General features: G+C 41.7%; 1 protein-coding gene across 1 annotated transcript; it reads right to left on the reverse strand.

The window, feature by feature from the left end:
- On the reverse strand, positions 1–18,703 carry rnf175 (ring finger protein 175). The gene is made up of 9 exons (XM_085448296.1): positions 18,585–18,703; positions 18,212–18,249; positions 17,888–18,029; positions 4,659–4,813; positions 4,040–4,147; positions 2,424–2,544; positions 1,986–2,119; positions 1,222–1,323; positions 1–886 (listed from the first exon to the last, which is right to left on the reverse strand). The coding sequence occupies exons 1-9, from the start codon at positions 18,603–18,605 to the stop codon at positions 766–768; spliced, it is 942 nt and encodes a 313-aa protein (XP_085304422.1). The 5' UTR covers positions 18,606–18,703; the 3' UTR covers positions 1–765.
- Between the last annotated feature and the right edge of the window lie 187 nt (positions 18,704–18,890).

Genomic DNA, 18,890 nt, shown 5'->3' on the forward strand with positions numbered 1-18,890 from the left:
TAGTGCATAAGAGCAGATTTATTTTCACTTTCATTAACATGGCAGAATAAATTACAACACCTTATGAATTCTATGAAAACTGTGCAACAAATTGCTGCCGAGAGTCACACCGGACCTTTGCGTTTTATCAATGCTGTGAGAGACGTATTCTTTCATTTCTACCACAGTTCAGCATAACAAACAGAATCAACATTACACATAGTACACAGCGTACTTCAGTAATTTGCATTGGCACAGTCAAATACTGTCATGTTACAATTAATCAATGTGTCCAAATGTTACCCAGAGCTGTCCTTATTATAAGCAATGTGCAAAGAGCTACAACAATCCAATACCGATAAAGTCTAATGAGAAAGAGAAATGTTTTATTAAAAAAAAAAGAAACAAAAAAAAGGGGAGTGTGCAAATTAAACACGAAAATCTGTAAGACGGAACAAAGTAAAGCATCTTTCAGCTCAACAGAAACAGCATGCATGACAGCAACACTTCCAGAAGGACCAAAAGATTGATCTGTCAAACTACTGGCTCTGCGCTCCAATCATTCTGTTTGGGTTGGCAGCAGTTTTGGGGTCGTGTTGAGACTCTGACGCTTTCAGTTTACCCTGCAGTAAACCGTGCGAGAGTTTAGTCCGAGAACACGAAGCAAAAAACTTTGAAAGCAGCTGCAATCGGTTCCTTGTAGCGCCTACTGTGACAGTTTGCTATCACACGTGTCCTGAGTGTAACTCGACTCCAGTTGTACTTATGGCGGTGTTCCTCTGGGCTTTACTCCAGGCCCAGGGAGAAATTAATGCCGTGAACAATACCAATGATGATGGGTTGCCAAGCAACCAAATATCTGAGCCAGTCGAGAAGCTGCCCGTAAAGGACATGCGTCTTCTCCCAGCTGGAAATTGAGGAATTAAGGACAAAAATCATGTTTTCTAGACAAATTTCAGGGGTGCACTGTACTGATAAAGAACAGTGAAATCAAATAAGTAAAAGCACATTATGTTGAATGTTACAAGGACAATGTTAATACTTTATGCTTTTTCAGTTATTTGGAGATGACTTGCTTCATAGAAATCACTTTCTATGAAGAGCTTAAGAAGTTCCTACTTTTTTGTTCATTAATTCAATGTTATCTTCTCTTTCTAAAGAAAAACAACAACAACAACATATAACAAAAAAAACCCCAGCAATACTTCAATTTTCAGCCCTTAATGGACAGCAAAAGGATACGGGTTGTTCATCATCCTCTTCAAGTCAACCTTCTCATTGCAGTAAGGACACGTCTGCTTTTTACCCACAATGCACCAGCCACGGATGCAGAACTCGTGGAACCTATTGGTTGAGGATCGAGTTAAGGCCGAAAGAGCAACCTGTTTACTGAAATAAATCATCATCATATAAACTCCATCTGTGTAACTAAAGCCATTTTGACTTACAGGCGGCTCCCTGACATATGTAGCTGCTACTTTTCTGCTAAGCTTGGCTAACTAAAGTCACTGAACCAGACCTCGAGCATGTTTTTTCACTTTTGGAGCATTTTAATGTAATCGTATATCAAATAATATCACTTGCTGTGCGGTTAAGAGGCCATCCAATAAATTTGTCCTTGAAGCTAGCAAGCATGAAAGTTAGCGTAACACTCCACCTCTAATATTCTTCAGTTCAAAAAGATGATGGAGACGATGATGGAGGACTCAGTCCTACCTTTGCCCCATGTGACCTAACAATTCACATGTGAATGGGGCAAGTTAGGGTCTCTCAGGAACACCTCCACAGATGATTAAATAACTGGGACTCCCCGTCAGCTGTTGGAGTTGAAGAAGCCCTTCAGATTAGAGGTTAAATGTCTTCAAGAACCTTAAAAGAAGTCGAGCTGCCCTCGATTTAAGCACTTAAGATTCCTGGACCTGGGGATCTATGCAGATATACGTCAAGATCTTTTGAAATTATAAAAAGCCTTTGGACCTGTAGGAAACAACAGGACTTTAGGATACAAGTGTCCACAGGAGAGCTGGTAGGTGTCTTCTATAAATCCTTCCTCCTCCACGTTCACCAGGATCCTCTGACCACAGACCGCACAGATATCATTGGTTAGGCTCCTGCTGGGCATGCCACCCTTGTTGTAGTACTGAAAACACACAGGTGCAACATCAGCAGGCATACACAAATGTTGTTATTGTTTTGTGTTTTACTTTTATTGATTTATATACACAAACAACAGTCAAGTTTCTGTAGCCATTTTCTGTCAAAACTGTTTTTGATTGTGTTTGTGTTAAACTTCAAAAATGATGACAGCCTCCAAGACTATGTGTAGTGTTTGCAAGAACTTAAGCTTAAATGTAATTGTACTTTAAAACACTGTTAGCTTTATTTATTCACAAACCACCTAAAGGCTGCTATGTTAAACTGGGAGGGCAAAAAACGTGTTTTACCCCGATTGTAGAGGCCATGCAGTCCGAACAGATTTCAGCAAAGTCTCTGCCCATGACGCCGTAGTAAAGTCCATAAAACAGCATAATCACACCAACATCCATCGAGTCCTCTGCTTTGATCCTGTACAAAGAGAAAAAGGAATAACTCTGTTATTTAGCTGTACTCATGTCAGTACAGCTAATTTAACTGTACTCAATGGAACTGAGGGGTGTTTAAATGGAGCTTTGTAACTACCACTTAGTATCCAAAAAGCCACTAAAGAGGCGTTACACTGTATCTGAAGGTATTCTGTCCTGGACATGTAAAAGGTGAAAGGTCAACTGTTTGACAGCTCACTCAGCCAAAATCATATTTAAGATGTTAAGACCACAGTTTAATCAAATTAACCATATCTTCAACTCTTGACCCCTCAGAGTCACCTGATTTATTAAACTTTAATCTGTTTAAAACATGCAAACATTTACCTTCACAGCATGAATATTTTCTAAGCCAGTTAACCTAGATGAGGTGGATTAGCATTTTGTTGCTCTTAATTATGTTTCCTGTATCCTTTGGCCTGCTGGATATCTTAAGCAAGGGGATACCCACATCTGGACTGAAAGTATGTTTGAGGTCTGTTAAAAACCACAAGCACATCAACTGCAAAATCTAGTTTGTATCAGGATCAGTGGATGCTCTCTTCATGATTTGTTTACCTGCCTATTCAACTTGTGATAAATGTATGGGGACATGAAGGGACATTTATATCCACTGTATCGTCTTCATATACTGGTTCAGAACTGATTTTTCACGGAGTGACTCTGAACTAAAACTTTTCAATACTTCCATTGAAAGAGGTTTATTTGTGTTTTGTCCCACTATCTTAAACTCTTCCATGCAGTTGAAATCTCAAATAAAACAGAACTCAGGGAAACTCAACCAGAAGTCAACACTGTAGCACCCTCTACAGTTCACTGCTACACTTGAGTGGCACTGGTAGCTTTCTGCATGTTTAGCCCGTTCTGGAAATGAAACTCAGCGCAAGTGAAACTTAATGAAGTGAAACTTAATGAAGTGAAACTTAATGAAGTGAAACTCAGTGAAAACAGAAAGCTCAAAAATAAAATGTATTTACAAAGTACACAACTCCAATAACTTGAGTTTCTGACAGTATGTGAAGCAGACTGTGTGTCGTTGCTCTAACTGCTCTACATTTGGATTTCTGAATGCTTTTTGTTTTAATACTTTCAGTGTTTAACAGCCACTATTGTATGAACAGTGGCTCCATTCTGCATAAGGGTTTTGTCAGGAAGGGCATTCAATTCAATTTTATTTATATAGTCCCAAATTACACACAACAGTTGCCTCAAGGCACTTAATATAGTAAAGTAAAGATCCTACAAGAATACAAAAACCAGAAAAAAGCCAGCAATCATATGACCCCCTATTAGCAAGCATTGGAGACAGTGGGAATGAAAAACTCCATAATATAAGGTGAAAAAAATCTGCCAGAACTACGCAGATCTACCTGCTGTGGTAACTGCTTGTGAATAAGGGAACAGCCCAAATTAGTTTTGAATGACCTCTGTGTGATTAAACAAGCTCATTAAGAGCTGAGCTGTCAGCACTGACTCACCTGAAGAAGACGTTGAAGCCGAACATGGTGAACATGATGGCCATGTAGCCCAGAACCCCGACTGCATAACTCAGCTTGTAGATGAGCAGAAACCACTTGTAGACCATCCTGGAAATTCAAAGAGACAAAGACAATAGTTGTCCTGTTAGTTATCATTCACCATGACACACTGTATGTGTCACTGGACACATCTGCTTTGAATAAAAGGGTTTTAAAATTAGGAGCTAAAGTTCTAATTGGTTTTGCTTTGTTAAATTTTATGTATGTATATCTTTTTATTTGCCTTTGTTTTGCAGTTTTCTGCTGGTTTTATGTTTTTCATCTTATTATAAAGTATTAGGCCAAAAAGCCAAAAAGCCAAAAAGGGCTCCCAAGTGTATAAACAGAAAATACTTAATTTTAAAGCTTAAATTCTACATTATTTATAAACATAATGACCCAGATGTCTACAACTGTAATGGGTCTCTATTTCTAAACTATATATTAATTAGCCAAAGGATAAAATACGGTGTAATTGTATGTAAGTTGCCATACCTCAGATAATCCGTTGTGAAATCTTTGGTCTTTCCTTTATTTCAGTAAAATAAACTCTTTAGTTTGTCTCCACTGTTCCCCTTACCTCGGCGTCCTGCAAGACAGCGGCTTGCGGGTGGCTCTGAAGATGACGTAGCTAGTGATGACGGAGAACATCCCCCACATGGACAGAAAACGCCACCAGTACAGTTTGATGGTGAAGTAAAGAGGAACCACCCACATCTGGACCAGAGTCACCAGCTGTTGAGGACAGAGACAAAGTCCATATTCAGTATCAGACTAAGCCTGCTACATACAGTGGTGCGAATGGTAAACGAAAATAGCACATTTCTTCTCTCCCAGAGGACCAAGTCCTTTATACAATATCCTTCATTCACCCAGTCACACAAACTAAACTTTAGCTGCTTTTTCACTAACATTCACACACATTAACAGCAATTTGGAGTCACCATCTTTCCCAAGGATAATTGCCTGAAGCAGAGTAAATACAACATGAATTATTTAAATTATTTCCAAAAGTTATCCAAACCTACCTGGCCATATGTGAAAAACTAATTGCCCCTAATCCACATAACTGGTTGTGTGACCCTTGTGGGGGGGGAAAAAAAAAAAAAAAAAAAAAAATGCAAACAACTAACTAACAATGAGCACTGTGGAGGAATTTTGGCCCACTCTTCTTTGCAGAATTGTTTTAAATCAGCCATAATGGTGGAGTTTTGAGCATGACCTGTTTAAGGTGAGGCCAAAGCATCATGACTGGATCATGTCCAGACTTTCACTGAGCCCAAAACCCCAAAACCTTCAATTTGGTGTTTTTGAATCACTCACTCGTGGATTTGTTCTGCTGCATAATTGAGCTAAGCTTAACTGGACATTATCCTTCAGGATTTTCACCTGCAGATGGGGAAACACCATTGTTGTACATCACTGCTAGCAGGAGTGAGTATATGCTAACAGCTGCAGTTAAGCTTACATGTGCAGAACGACACTGACAATGACACAATAAATGCTTGTAAACAAGTGTAAGGTGACTTGTTTCCTCTAAAGGATTTCCTTTGTGAGAAAATAACATCAGTAATGTAGTTAAGGCTATAAAACAGGCAAAAAGGAGCCTGAGAAAACGTAATTCTCAATATTAAAATATAAAAAAATAGTTTTATTTTAAACCTATTCAGCATTACTTTGTATCTACATGAATAACAATGGCACCAGGCAAATAAAGACAAACATCCTGTGCATAAAACTTTGCAGCTTCTAACCACAGCTGATGCCAACTTTATAATAGGTTTCACACAGGAAAAGGTACAGCAGAAACGTTCAGGACGTGGCCAAATTTATTCTCAAACCGCCTCCTCTAGCTTCTTTCCATCATCAGAGGACAAGAAACTTTTGATCGTTTCTACAACTAAAAATCTGACATTTGGCTTTACAGAAACCTCACCATGTGGCTTGTGCTTACCAGAATTATTGGGCCATACTCAACCTTACAACTTCCACTGCATGCTTAAACTTTTGTTAGTATGGTCATGATGCACATGGTTAAAGCTGTTAACACTCCACACTTTAACTGCTCAAATGATTACGCAGAAATCAATATGAGACCAATTCAAATTAAAAAACAAAAAAAAACAAAAACAGCAGCAATTCACTACCTCTGAAGTGGCCATACAGTCTAAAAATTGTGGCCTTGACTATTTAACATGTTTTGTTCATAAACACTCAATTATTTTCAATTTTATTTTATTTATACAGCACCATCGCAACAACAGTCGGCTCAGAGCACCTTATACTGTATTGTAGGGATGCAACGATACCAATTTTTTCAAACCGATACGATACCGATACTTGGATCTGAGTACTTGCCGATACAGAGTACAAAAACCGATACTTCTACCACACACACACACAAACACACACACACACACACACACACACACACACACACACACACACAAACACACACACACACACACACACACACACACAATGAATTGGAAGACAGGTTTTATTTTATTCTCTGCCGATAATAAATAATATCTTAATAAAAATGACCACAAAAAAATTTCAAGTGAAAAATAAGCACTTCTGTTAAATTATTGCAGAGTCTCCACATTGTAATTTAACAAAATATCACTGAACTATTGGCACTGTCTCGAGCTTTCGGAATAATAAATAAACTATAGCTGTCGAAATTAACGCGTTAATTGCGATAATTAAATTTTGGAATTAATTACGTTAGAATATTTAACTATTTAGCGCAACACGCAGATAAGTCGCTCCCATAATTCCACTTGATTTGTTTACCGCGCCACTGAAAATGGAGAAGCAGGAAGCGGATGGCCTTCTGGATGGGGAATTTAAATACAAGAAGAACATAGATGGGACAATAAACAAACGCGTTGTAATTTGCACTCACTGTAGTAAAGAGTTTCAATTTCACCGTTCAAATTCGACCTTAAAATACCACCTTAATGCCAAACACGCGTTTGTCGGGGCAGCAGCTTCACCCGGCCTGCGTCAGACCACTCTTAGTGAACGCAGGCCACTCGGTAAGTCTTCTTTGGACAAACTGACCGACAATATAGCCAAATGGATAGCAAAGGACTGCAGACCGCTAAGCATTGTGGAGGACAAGGGCTTTGCGGATGTTTTAAAGGTTGCATCTCAGGACGCGTCCTACAAGCCCCCAGCGAGAAGCACAATAACAATTCGAATCCACGAACTGTATGAAACGGAGAAAAAGAAAAAAGAAGAGGCTTTAGTTCACACAGAATGCGTGGCTCTGACAGGAGACCACTGGACATCATTGAGTAATGACAATTACCTGGGAGTTACTGCGCATTTAATCACTGAAGCCTGGGGTCTGACATCCTTTGCGCTGACTATAATGAAAACGGAAGAGCGGCACTTTGCGGAGGCTTGTGCAGAGCAGTTCCAGACTGTTGCTCGCAGGTGGAGAATTGAGGAGAAGGTGACAACAGTAGGCACGGACAGTGCGCGCAATATGATCGCCGCGGCTCGCATCATGCCATTCAATCACATGCCGTGTACCGCGCACATTCTACAGAGATGCATCACAGTGAGTCTCGCAGACAGTGGCTTTGTCACTGCGCTGGCCAAATGCCGCAAAATTGTTGGCCATTTTAAGCACAGCCCAGCAAACACAGCAGAGCTGAACGCAGAGCAGGTGTCACTGGGGCGCAAGCAGGAGCCGTTGGCCCAGGACGTGCCTACGCGCTGGAACTCCACGCTGGAGATGGTGAAGCGCTTGATCCGCAACCAAACTGCAGTAACCGCGACTCTGGATAAACAAAAGCATAAACTTGTCCTCCTGACGCCTCCAGAGTGGGACAAACTTCAGAGACTGGAGACACTTCTAGAGCCCTGCAGGTGAGCCTGTCATTGTGACCATAATTGTAGGTTTAGATTAAATGTATCAAACATACATCTTAAATCAGTTTTGTTATTATGAAAATGTCTTATTTAAAAAATAAATGAAATCAAATATTTTATTAATATTACCTAGTATTAAAAAGCTTTTTTTAAATTTGCTGTCTTATCTCTGTGTGTGTGTGTGTGTGTGTGTGTGTGTGTGTGTGTGTGTGTGTATTCCACTGCAGATATGTGACTGAACTGCTGGGAGGAGAGGCCTACGTCTCCTGCTCTGTAGTTCTACCAGCCTTCTGCCACCTGCGCCGTGTCATGGAAGTAACTGATGAGGACCCTGCATATGTGGTGAGGTTTAAAGAGAAGTTTAAGGAAGACCTTGCTTCCCGCCAGGAACATACCAACTATGCATGGCTCCAGATCGCAACTGCACTGGACCCACGTTTTAAAGACCTACGCAGTGTGCCCAAGACTGACAGAGAAGCAGTGTGGACCACACTGGCAGGCATGCTGCATGAAGACTCTCCTAGAAGATCACACACTGCAGAAGAAGGTCCAGCCAAGAAGAGGCTGAGCCTGCTGCAGATGGACTCTGACTCTGAGTCAGAGGAGGAGGTACAGCAGGACAGAGCCATACAGCGCTACAGAGCAGAGCCCTGCACTGCCTTAGAGGACTGTCCCTTACAGTGGTGGGCAGCTCATGCAGGAGCCCACAGCCAGCTGGCCCGCCTTGCTCGCAGATACCTGGCCACTCCTGCCTCCACATTTTGCCTGTTGAATTAGGCCTATGTTCTGTGAACTTGAAGATGTATATGGATAAAACAATGTGCTAGATTTAAACGGGTGGAAAACATTCAGTAAAAATCCCTCACAATTATTTGAAGCCCTGTTCTGCTTGTACTGCTTGTACTCACAATTAATAATAAATAAAACAAACAAGTGTGTTAAAAACCACTATCTGTCCCGATTTTTACACATATATACACACATATACACATATATTTCGAGTTGCGATTAATAAATTTTTAGGCTGTGATTAATTCGCTTCCAGCACAACACCCAGCCTACGTCAGACCACGCTGAGTGAACGCAGGCCACTCAGCGTGGTCTTAGCATTAAATAACACTAACAAGTGTGTAAAAATCCGCTATCTGTCCGTATGTTTGCACACATTTTGGTCATATTTCGAGTTGTGATTAATCATGATTAATTAATTTTTAGGCTGTGATTAATCTGATTAAAAATTTTAATCATTTGACAGCCCTAAAATAAACACTTCTGTTTGGAATAAAATAAATACAAATTAGGTTTGAGAATAAAATAAATTTTAAATTGTTGCAGATTTGCAGTCCATATTGTAAACAAACAAACAAAATAACGAAAGTATTTGGCATTGACGAACGAACTCCCCATCTGCCCGTGGATCATCAGTCCACTGTGCCATTAAACCAAGGACTGACATCGTGCACACACTGCTTGTCTTTACCTCTTTAGAAAGTTTTGGCACCATTATCTCCCTGATGTGTGGGCGGCTGGGAATTTCATATCGCAGCTCGAGTACCGTATTTTCACGACCATAAGACACACCGTACTAAAAGGCGCAGTCTCAGTTATGTGTGCCATTACTGTATTTAACACACATAAGGCGCACCTGATTATAGGGCGCATACAAGTATGGGTGTTTAAAAATAAAGCGGGAGCAAAACTGAGTTTGGTACTCACATTTTTATTACCGGTAATTGTCATCAATCAAACCCATGGAAGTCCTCATTCTCTGTGTCTGAATTGAACAGCTGCGCTAAATCTCCATCAAACATGCCAGGTTCACTTTCTTCACCGTCAGAGTCACTTTCCGTGCCGTGCGGCTCCTCGGAAATGATGCCGGCTTTTGCGAAAGCTCGAACAACAGTGCCAGCAGACATGTTAGCCCAAGCATCTACAATGCATTCGCAAATTGTGGCGTAACTCGCCCGGCGCTGCCTTCCAGTCTTAGTGAAACTGTGGTCTCCATCGGTCATCAATCGCTCCCAGGCCGCTCGCAGCCTTACTTTGAACGGGCGGTTCACACCGATGTCCAGCGGTTGGAGTTCCTTTGTCAGGCCTCCCGGAATGACAGCAAGCTCACAGTTCATTTGTTTCACTAGTTTTTTCACATCGGCTGTGAGATGGGCACGCATAGAGTCACAGATTAAGAGCGATGGTGATGCGTCGAAAAAACCACCTGGTCTCCTTACATACACCTCCCTCAGCCAGTCTTTCATCATTTCCTCATCCATCCAGCCTTTTTCATTTGCCTTAATGATGATTCCTGCTGGAAACTTCTCTTTAGGCAAAGTCTTTCTCTTAAAAATCACCATAGGCGGCAGTTTCTGTCCATTAGCATGGCAGCCAAGCACAACAGTAAAAGAAGACTTTTCGTGCCCTGTTGTGCGTATCGCTACCGTGCTGGTCCCCTTCTTCTCCACAGTGTGACTCACCAGGATGTCGAAAGTGAGCGGCACCTCGTCCATGTTTGTGATGTGGCTGGGCTGGATGTGTTTGTCGGCGATGTGTTTGCTGCAGTAGGAGCGGAAGATGGCCAGCTTTTCCTTATAATCCGCTGGAAGTTGCTGCGCTACCGTAGTCCTGGTCCGGATGGAAAAATGGCACCGTTTCATGAAACGAAAGCACCAAGACGGACCTCCTCCGAAATGTTCAATTTTCATTTCTTCTGCTAGCGAAACCGCTTTTAGCCGAATGGTGACCGTCGAAACGCTTCTCCCACTCGTTCTTTGCTCGATGATCCACCGCTCGAGTCTTTCCTCCAACTCGGGCCACCTCGCCTTATGTCCGCGGAAACTCAGCTGCGTCTTCTTGACCTGTCGGAGCTTGTTTTCTAGCTTCCTCCACTTGCGAACCATCGATTCATTAATCTTAAATTCTCTTGCGGCTGCTCGATTTCCGTGTTCCTCCGCGTAGCTGATGGCCTTCAGTTTAAACTGTGCTTCATAAGCGTGTCTCTTTGCCATTTTCAGGGTTGTTAAAACAATGATGTTCTGCATAATGCACATACCTGTCCTTTTATACAGGTATGTGCGATTGTCCCGGTATATACGATCAACGCCCACACTTCACCCTTTAGCGTTCTCATGGTGTTCTCTACTACGTCCTCCTTACAACACACAGGACGCACTGCACTATAGGGCGCGCCACACTTTTTAAAGAAAATCTAAGGCTTTTATGTGCGCCTTATAGTTGCGAAAATACGGTATGCTGAGAAGAATCCTATGTTTTCCACGACTGGCATTGGCTGGTCATCCAGAGCGATAAAATGAGTCGGAGCCTCTGTTATTTTAACCGCCTGTGGATTTTCTCTTGACATTTTTCATTGCTTTTCCAAAACCTGAGTTAAAGTTGGCTGTTCCGGTCCACACTGCTGACATTTTGTTTAGCCTAGCTACAGCAGCCTCCAGTTTCTCTTTTTTTTATCTGGAGCTGCCAGTCTGACTCCTCTAACCCTGTGCCTGTTTAGCACGGGATGTCCCCCTAGTGGCCAATCTAAAAAACTACAACAAAAATGACAAGCCACCCTCTGATTAATGAAATAAGTTAGTATCGGTTCATGGTATCGGTTAACTTTTACAAGTATGAGTACACACACATTTTACAGTATCGGCCCCGATACCAGTATCGGTATCGTGCATCCCTACTGTATTGTAAAGACCCCACAATAACACAGGGAAATCCCCAACAATCAGAGAACCTCCTATAAGCAAGCACTTTGGCGTCAGCGGGAAGGAAATTCTTCCTTTAAACAGGAAGTAACCTCAGACAGAACCAGACTCAGGGAGGGGCGTTTTTTATTAAATTTTTTGGCTGTTGTACATTGTAGATGGTTCCTTCCCAGATAGAGATCAGTGCTGTTTGTTCAGGTGGGATTCACATGAGCTTGTACCTCACTGTCTGAAAGTAATGTAGTGCACAGACTGCTCTCTCAAAAAATTTTAACCCCATCCCCAAAATTTAAATGTATTATTTAACCCTCTGGGGTTGACAGACGCAGCGGCACGATTTAAGATGACAGCAAGAGAGCCTGAAATTCCGTTTGAATTTGTGTTGAAAGTGCAAACTTCAAACTACGTACCAGTTTTTAAATTGTGTTGATAGGCCAAGAAAAAGTTATGATTAATAATATTCACATACTCCCCGCTTACTGCAAGAAGAGACGATAAACACCAAACTTTCTAAAGACAGCGCTCGCATTGCAAGCGAAACCCCACTCCACAACATGGCATCCCCGTTCTTACTGGTGAAAAATTAACCACATCAATCAATCAATCACTCAAAAAAAAAAGAAAAAAAAGAAAAGGCAACCTACAACATTTGGTTGCTGAGGCTGAGGGGAAAATTTTGAGCGCTATGGTGGCAAGTGATGGACAGCAATATTGATAGTGAGTTTTGAAAATTTGTTGTTGTTTTAAGTGTCACAACAATGAGACGGCTACTTAATGTGGATCAGGCATTGAAACCTTTTTTAGGCTGGAAGTAGTTTCGGAGCCGGACTCTGAGCTGGAGAGTGACGAGTATGACGATGAAGTGGAAGACTACAAGAGGTAAAGAGGGGAAGAGGAGGGGAGGAAGAAGAGCCTCTCACATCCACACAGAGTGCACTAGGAGGTCTGCAGAGAGAGGGAAGGCGTGACACACCCACCAGGTCCAGATCTCCACTGGCCCAGGCAGCAGAGCCACACCTCAGCTCTGAGTCCTGGAAGTCAGAGAAGGAGGCTGACATTGCCCCAGAATTTAGCAGGAGAACACCAGGAGTCCAGATAGAGACATTTTGCCCTCATAGTCCAACAGATTTTTTCTTATCGTTTTTTTCTACTCACACAGTCAATACAAATTTGTGCAAACACGAACAAAAATGCTGCAAATAAAAAAATAAAAAAACAAAAATCATAATTTAGGCAAAAAATACAAATGCACTGAGACAGAACATCTCTATCAGTTTTTTGGTCTCCTGATTTACATGTCACTTGTGTCACTTCCAAGTCTCAGATTACTGGAGACAGAATCATATCTTGTCTGTGCCCCTTCCATCCATAGTGATGATGAGAGACAGATTCTTCACCATATTTTGGAACATCCACCTCAGTGATCCTGAGGTGGATTTTAAAAAATTGACGCAAAGAAGGGAACACCAGTTATAAGTATTTGGGGGTTGTTCTTGATAAGACTCTGTCCTTTGAGTCACATCTTGCTGCTACAGTGAAAAAGGCTCAACAAAGACTGTACTTTTTAAGGAGGTTGAGAGGTTTTAATGTTTCATCTGAAATGATGACTCTTTTTTACAAAAGTTTTATTGAATCTGTTTTAACCTTCTGTATCATTGCTTGGTACGGCAATATGTCCCTGAATAATAAGACCAGACTTAACAACCTGGTTAAAGTGGCTGGCAAGATTTCAGGGAGGTCTCAGGTCCAGCTTGTGGACTTTTATAACAGGCAGGTGCTGAGGAAGGCCACCTCTGTCCTGTTGTGTTCAGATCATCCTCTCTTTAATGATTTTCAACTGCTTCCATCAGGTCGTCGTTACAAAGTGACTGCAGTGAAGACAAAGAGACATAGACTGTCTTTTGTACCCAGTGCTATTATCATAGTTAACAACACTAAACCATGAGTGTTGTTGCCATTGCACATTGCACTTTTTTGATGAAAAATCTAGGTTGTTTTATCAGGCTTATATTATATTATCTTGGTGAGTGTATGTGATGTGTTGGTTGTCTGTTTGTTTGTTTGTACGGACATACTGCAAATCAATTTCCCGTTCGGGACAATAAAGTTACCATTGACCATTGACCATTGACCAGGCCATGACAAGCATTTTAGAGTCAGGCCTCTAAATGATGAGATCCTCAGTGCCTGCCAGGCTCATTACCAAAAAGGAGGGAGTTGTCAGTAGATGGTGGATGGTGGCAACCAAAGCAAAAACTGGGATGACACAATATATGAAAGACAAATCCACTAAATGGGAGGTGAAAATGTTTATATTGGCTGAATCAAGAAGTGGCTACACCATCAGCTTTACCATATACACTGGCAAGAATCAAACTTCAAGTGAGCATGGGCTGGCCTATGATGTGGTGATGAACCTCATTCAGCTTTTTTGTCTTGGCACTGGATACCATGTTTACTAGGGGTGCAACGATACACAAAATTCACGGTTCGGTTCGGTTCGATACTTTGGTGTCACGGTTCGATATTTTTTCGATACAAAATAAAATGTTCAAGCATTTTTAATTTGTCATTTATTAAAATTATAAATATATATTTTAACTCAAAAGTACAGTTTTTAAATTTAACCCTAACCCTTGTGCGTGTTTTTTATTTTGACAGCGAATGCGCACCTGCGGACCACTTATGTGCACCCCTGGTTATTTAGCTCATCATGTTGCAGCCACAGAAATTATTTTGTCCATGAAACCATAAAGCTGCACTTTCTTTTTGCCTTATAGTCTGATTTGTCATAACTTTTCCGTTTTGCGGTAAGCTTTTCTTTGGCTGTCACTGCACAAATTATCATCACTCACCAATCAGTACTGTCGCTCTCTATACACAGTTCGCGCGATTGCAAAGTGAAAGCAAAAAACAAGCGCAAATTCAAACGCGATTTCAATATGTCACATATTGACAGTGGCTCACCGATGCCAATGACATAATTACCCAGCTACATTTCCGAAAGAATGCAAAAGCATTGACATATATTTTTCCTTCCTACAATAGCCCGACGGGCAGGGCAGAGATAGATTTTGGTAGCCCGACTGGAAAAATCTCTAGCCCCAGGACGTCGGGCTAGCGATTTTGCAAGCCCTGTATCTGATTGAGGAATCACTCATCTTTGGAAAAGAGAGTTTATTACAGAGAAATGTCTCTTTCCAAAATAAAAGCTATACTATACGCTTCTTCTGGGCTATATTCTCAGCAGCATATTAAACATATCAGGTCCCCATAAGGAGAATCATGTGCTAACGGCTGTCTAAATGACTCGGGTAAAGTTTGTAGCATGCTTGCTTGTTGTTTTTGTCTTTGCACTAGGATGATGTCGGCGTAAATGTGCAGTCATATTCGTTGTGTTCCCACTAGTGCTTTCAGGTTAACCTCGTTAAAATGACCTTAACACCACAACACGGCAAATCTCCGTTAACGAGCTACCCCTGATAGCCCCGTGCATGGGGCTAGACAGCCAACACGTTAACGAGCTAACTGCGCTAACACACTAGCTCCCACCCATGTAATTGAGCATTGCATGGCACATCCAACATACTGTGTTACTTTGGTTCATGACGCGCTTACCTTCAGGGTAGAGCTGGGCGATATGAGATTTTTTCATATCACGATATGTTTTTTTTCATTTCAGGCGATAACGATATCTATCACGATATAAGCCAAATAACTATATTTGTAAGATTTAAATGTGCCGTTGCTCACAAGTAAAATGTGAAATAATCAGCAGCTTGTTTTTATTTAAATATTTATTTCCCATAATAAGTTCAACAGGGTAGATGTACTTAAGGAACATGAGACTTTTTCAGATAAATAAAGGCAAATATTGCAAACTACACAAAAGGCAGCCGCTAAAGCGTTTAAGTTTCAAAATAGAACAAACGAAACAGACTAAATTGTCAATTCCACTTAGAAACAAAATATTAATTCTAAAAATAAATCTTAGTTTGTTTTACAGAAGAACAGACAAAACTGACTAACTTTTGTCAATATCAAATAAAGTGAGAACTAAAAGGAAATTCTCAATCTCTCCTTGTTGTATAGCTGAGCTTTTCAAACAGTTTTAACAGTTACTTTAGTCTGACAAAAACCGAATGACGAATTAGCGCTTCCAGTCAGAGACTGAGGCTACGTCCACACGTACACGGGTGTTTTTGAAAACGGAGATTTTTCGTTTTAAAAAATAATCCCGTCCACACATAAAGGCAGAAATGAAGGAAAACGCTGCTATGAACATGCCAAAGCAGCAGGTGGAGCTAGATTCCTAACCGTGCAGAAATGTTGGCCAATCAGAAGTCTAGAAGCCTCGGTGGGAAAAAGTAAACAAAGCTGTCGTATGTGTGGACGGACAGTAACTGTGTGTATATGTAAGCATTTAAACACTGCAGAGAGTAGAATTAACAGTAACAGTATTGTAGAAATTCGTTTCACCGAAACAATAACGTGGCGCACAGTGTGACGCATGCACCCGTTTATTGTATTTCCAGACTTGCTTTCGGCACAACTTACAGTGCACGCTACTCTGTTTTTTGTCAGACTTGAAATAGCCGAAATACCTTCACACTACGGAACTTCTATGGCTCTTCCGTTCGACAATCTCTCCGGCATTGGAACCATCATCTGTTTTCTCTTCGGTCACGCTCGGTTGATTTTTCTAGTTGGCACACTCATTTCCTCCATTACGCGCTGGCACCATTACCCGCTGGCTGCTTCCCAAACAAACACACGTGCGGCTTGGCACTTGTGCTGTATGTAACAAGTCACGCGACGTGACGCTGCGGCTGTGATTGGTTCGGCTCTGCGCTACTTAATTTGGATTGGTTGACCTTTTTTTATTTTTTTATTTAAAGAGGACAAGAGCGGCAGGTCTATCGCGATAGCTTTACTCTATCGAGTAAAAGTTATATCGCGATACATATCGTTATATCGCCCAGCTCTACTTCAGGGCCATACGTCACATGAAAACCAAAATAATTCCAAACGCCAGATCTGAATGAGGGTGGGGGAGGTTCAATTTGCCATGTTGCAAGGAGAGCTTAACTTCTGTCTCGCTAGCTTGCCCTGCGCTCTTCCTTCTGACGATGCTGTCTGTGTTGAGCGCTCAGTGGATCTGCGCTCGACAGTGCAGCCTAGGCGGAGTAGTCGAACGCAGATTCACTGAGCGCTCCACACAGACACCATCGTCAGAAGAAAAGTTGATAAAATAAATTACAAATTTTGTATTGTTCGATACATATGCGTACCGAACCGAAAGCACTGTATCGAACGGTTCAATATCGATACGAATATCGTTGCACCCCTAATGTTTACATAGACAATTTTTATACCAGTCCCAGACTGTTTCTGGACCTGACCAGCATGAGGTTTGGTGCATGTGGTACCTACAAGGAAAACAGAAAAGGATGTCCCAAAGACAGGACAAATGCTCTGAACAGAAAATGTCAGAGGATCTGAGATGGATCAGAGGGCCCACTTGTTTTTGTGAAGTGGATGGACACACGGGAGGTGTCCATGTGCTCCACCATCCATCCCTGCATTTTCAGAGGAGACGGTGAAGAGAAAGGTGAAGGATGGACACTTAGCTATCGGAGAAATCCCCTGCCCCACACCAATCATGGCATATAATAAAAATAGGGGTGGGGTTGACCTGTCTGACCAGCTCATTCAGTATTATTTCACTCACAGAAAAACTGCCTGCTGGTACAGGACCATGTTGCTGCATTTTGTGGACATTGCGACAACAAATGCATTCACCTCGCATCATGAGATATGCAGTGCCAACCAGGTTCAATCCATAGCACACAAAGATTCTATAGTGTTTGTCAGCTTTGTGGGATGGACAAGACAGGTGTTCCCCACAGCAGGAGAGCTGAACACATTCCTGTTCAAACTGTCACCGACACAGACGCTGCCCAAAAAGCCACTAAAGGCAGACTCAAATGTAAGCGCTGTCTCCAGGAGGACAACAGGTGGAGTGACACACCCTGAAAGTGTCAAGCCTGTGGTGTGCCCCTGTGCCTTGTGGTGAAGAGTTGTTTGAAAAATTCTACATAGGTTTTTAAAATGTACTATTTATATTAAACATGATTTGTTAAACATGTTTGTGGTTTTTACCATAAAAAAGAGACAAATCAGTGCCTTTAGCCTCCCTGCTGGCAGCACTCACATTGTAGGAGCGGTGGTGCCTCTGCTTCCACTGCACCAGGACTATCTGAGCCACCACCAGCGTGGCGATGAGGATCAGCACCATCTCTGCGTGCATGGCCTCATGTCCTCTGTGCTTCATGTGCAGGCGCTCGTGTTGCACCCTGTAAAGATGAGGAAGAGGAGGATTAAGAAAGGAGTGAATCATGTGCCGGAGAGTCAGGACTAAACATGAATTTGTGGGGGGCAAAAGCTGCATTTATTTTCATATTTGTTTAAAAAAAACTAAAAAGCAGATGTTTTTGGATATAACGTATAAAGAAAATGCAGAAGAGGGTGTACTCACTTCCAGTTTTCTCTGTGTGTCATTTTCAGCAGGTCGTCCTGGAATGAGGGACAGAAATAGCAGCTGGGAGCTTTGTGGGTCTCACTGGACACTAATGTAGGTTAACACAACTTCCTAAACTGAGAGACAAGCTATTTGATGAACTGTGTTTCCCGCCTCTACCATAACAACATAAGACCTAATGTTTCTGTAATAAGAAAGGCGTTTCCTTAAACATGCCTCTGTTGTGCCACGTCGAAGCCACAGTATTCACAGCTCACCTGAACTACGGAGCTAATTAGCCTCAGTTAGCCGCTGTTTTCTTCACTTGCCACGGACAGTAACGGTCGTTAAAGTTTATAAACAGCTAGACTGAAGAGTTTAGCTCACTCACCTGGGGATGTACACCCGCCATCGTCTTGCTTTCTGTGCGCTTCTGGTGCAAGCTATCCGGCAACCAGCAGCTAGCTTAGCCCGGTCCCTACTGACCGAGTAAGGAAGGCTAAGGGTGCCAAAATTAAACGCGATTCAGAGCGACCCCTCCTTGTCAGCTATGAACAAAGATATCATAGTTTCATTTTAAAATCAGATATTATTTAACACTTTTCCAATTCAGTTTAGGTTGAGTTAGTTTCCAGAGAGGGTGAAGTTACTAAATTGTGAGAATTATTTTTCTGTCAATCCTAATTTCAATTATTTG

Source organism: Copadichromis virginalis, linkage group LG3 (genome assembly GCF_057382275.1).
Source record: "Copadichromis virginalis isolate Kocher_CV1m ecotype Utaka linkage group LG3, C_Virginalis_male_GT1.1, whole genome shotgun sequence".
Lineage (NCBI taxonomy): Eukaryota > Metazoa > Chordata > Actinopteri > Cichliformes > Cichlidae > Copadichromis > Copadichromis virginalis.

What these genes read in the sequence shown, in the direction of transcription:
- rnf175 (XM_085448296.1), bottom strand. Translation starts at nt 18,605, where the DNA reads ATGGCGGGTGTACATCCCCAG. An exon ending in CTGTCTTGCAGGACGCCGAG is followed by an intron (nt 4,148 to 4,658) that starts GTAAGGGGAACA and finishes TTGAATTTCCAG; the next exon opens with GATGGTCTACAAGTGGTTTC. An exon ending in AAGAGGATGATGAACAACCC is followed by an intron (nt 887 to 1,221) that starts GTATCCTTTTGC and finishes CTCAATTTCCAG; the next exon opens with CTGGGAGAAGACGCATGTCC.